At 61.9% G+C, this 1,137-nt stretch overlaps 1 protein-coding gene across 1 annotated transcript in view; it reads left to right on the top strand.

Annotated features, from left to right (window-relative positions):
- Positions 1-1,055, top strand: part of CNOT3 (CCR4-NOT transcription complex subunit 3) — a gene marked incomplete in the record, with an annotated part of 11,550 nt that extends 10,495 nt beyond the window's left edge. Inside the window, 1 exon segment of the mRNA XM_014586379.2 lies at positions 710-1,055. Within this exon segment, the coding sequence (XP_014441865.1) occupies positions 710-808 (99 nt within the window).
- Between the last annotated feature and the right edge of the window lie 82 nt (positions 1,056-1,137).

The raw sequence follows: 1,137 nt of genomic DNA on the forward strand, positions 1-1,137 counted from the left end.
ACTTGTACGCCGGGGTTTCGGCGTGAGCGTGTCGCGGTGCCTTTCGTGTAGGAAGCGCCATGGCCGCACCCTAGCACTAGTCCTCCACTGCGGCTCTTCCCCACCAGATTTTGTCTGGTGCCAAGCGCCGACTGCCGAGTGCTGTCAGGTCCTCAGGGCACTCGGGCCCCTCCCCAGCCTGCCGCCTTGAGGCCGTTTAGCACGCATTCATTCAGACTGCACGCCCCTTGTGTGCCCTCCATGACGTTAATGACACAGCTTAGTTTGGTCCAAATGACCCTCCACGGGGGCACGGCAGGGACCTGGCCATGCAGGAACGGTCACATCACTGCCGGCACCATAGTGTCTGTCCTCGCCGAGTGCTGGGACATAGGTTCTGAGCTCGCCCACTGTCTGGGCCCCCGGGGAACTGCCCGCTTTCTTGATGCCTCCTTGAGGACTAAATGCCAGTCCACTCATGCTGTCTGCGCGCGGAAGGAAGGGCTCAGACGCTACGGCCATCGTGAGAGGCAGTGGGGAGTTCTGCAGAGTGCTGGGGTGGAGGCTGGCCTCTGTGCAGCCCCTCACACACCCCTCTGCAGTGCGGTCACACTCCCACCGAGAGTACTGAGGGCAGAGCGTGGACGGCGTAGCCCTCGGCGTCAGCCATCCGTGCTGTTGGCCAGCCGGGCCCCTGGTCCCGTCACTGACCACCTTATTCCTTGGCCAGGGTACCTACATCTACTTCGACTACGAGAAGTGGGGCCAGCGGAAGAAGGAAGGCTTCACCTTCGAGTACCGCTACCTGGAGGACCGGGACCTCCAGTGACACTGGCCCTTTCTCCACCCACCCCTCCCCCGCATGCTGACCCCCCTGCCCAGGTGAGGGCCCAGGCCATGGGGCGCCCCTCTCCCACAGGAAGCAAGGAAGGGGCGGAGAGGTTTTCTCTTCCTCTAGCCCCACCCTGGGGGCCCGGGGGCGGGGACTGCCCCCTCCTCCCTCCCCAGAGAGGGACATTTTTTGGTAAACCTATTTTCATTTTGGAAAATATTTATGAATAAATAGTTTTATATGACGCCTGGCAGCAGCAGCCTCTCCTATATCCCCCACCAAAGTCAGGGAGCAAAGTAGGGTTCTTGCCGGCGGGGGGGGCCGGG

The sequence above is a fragment of the Tupaia chinensis genome, unplaced genomic scaffold (genome assembly GCF_000334495.1).
Source record: "Tupaia chinensis unplaced genomic scaffold, TupChi_1.0 Scaffold000131_1, whole genome shotgun sequence".
Classification (NCBI taxonomy): domain Eukaryota; kingdom Metazoa; phylum Chordata; class Mammalia; order Scandentia; family Tupaiidae; genus Tupaia; species Tupaia belangeri.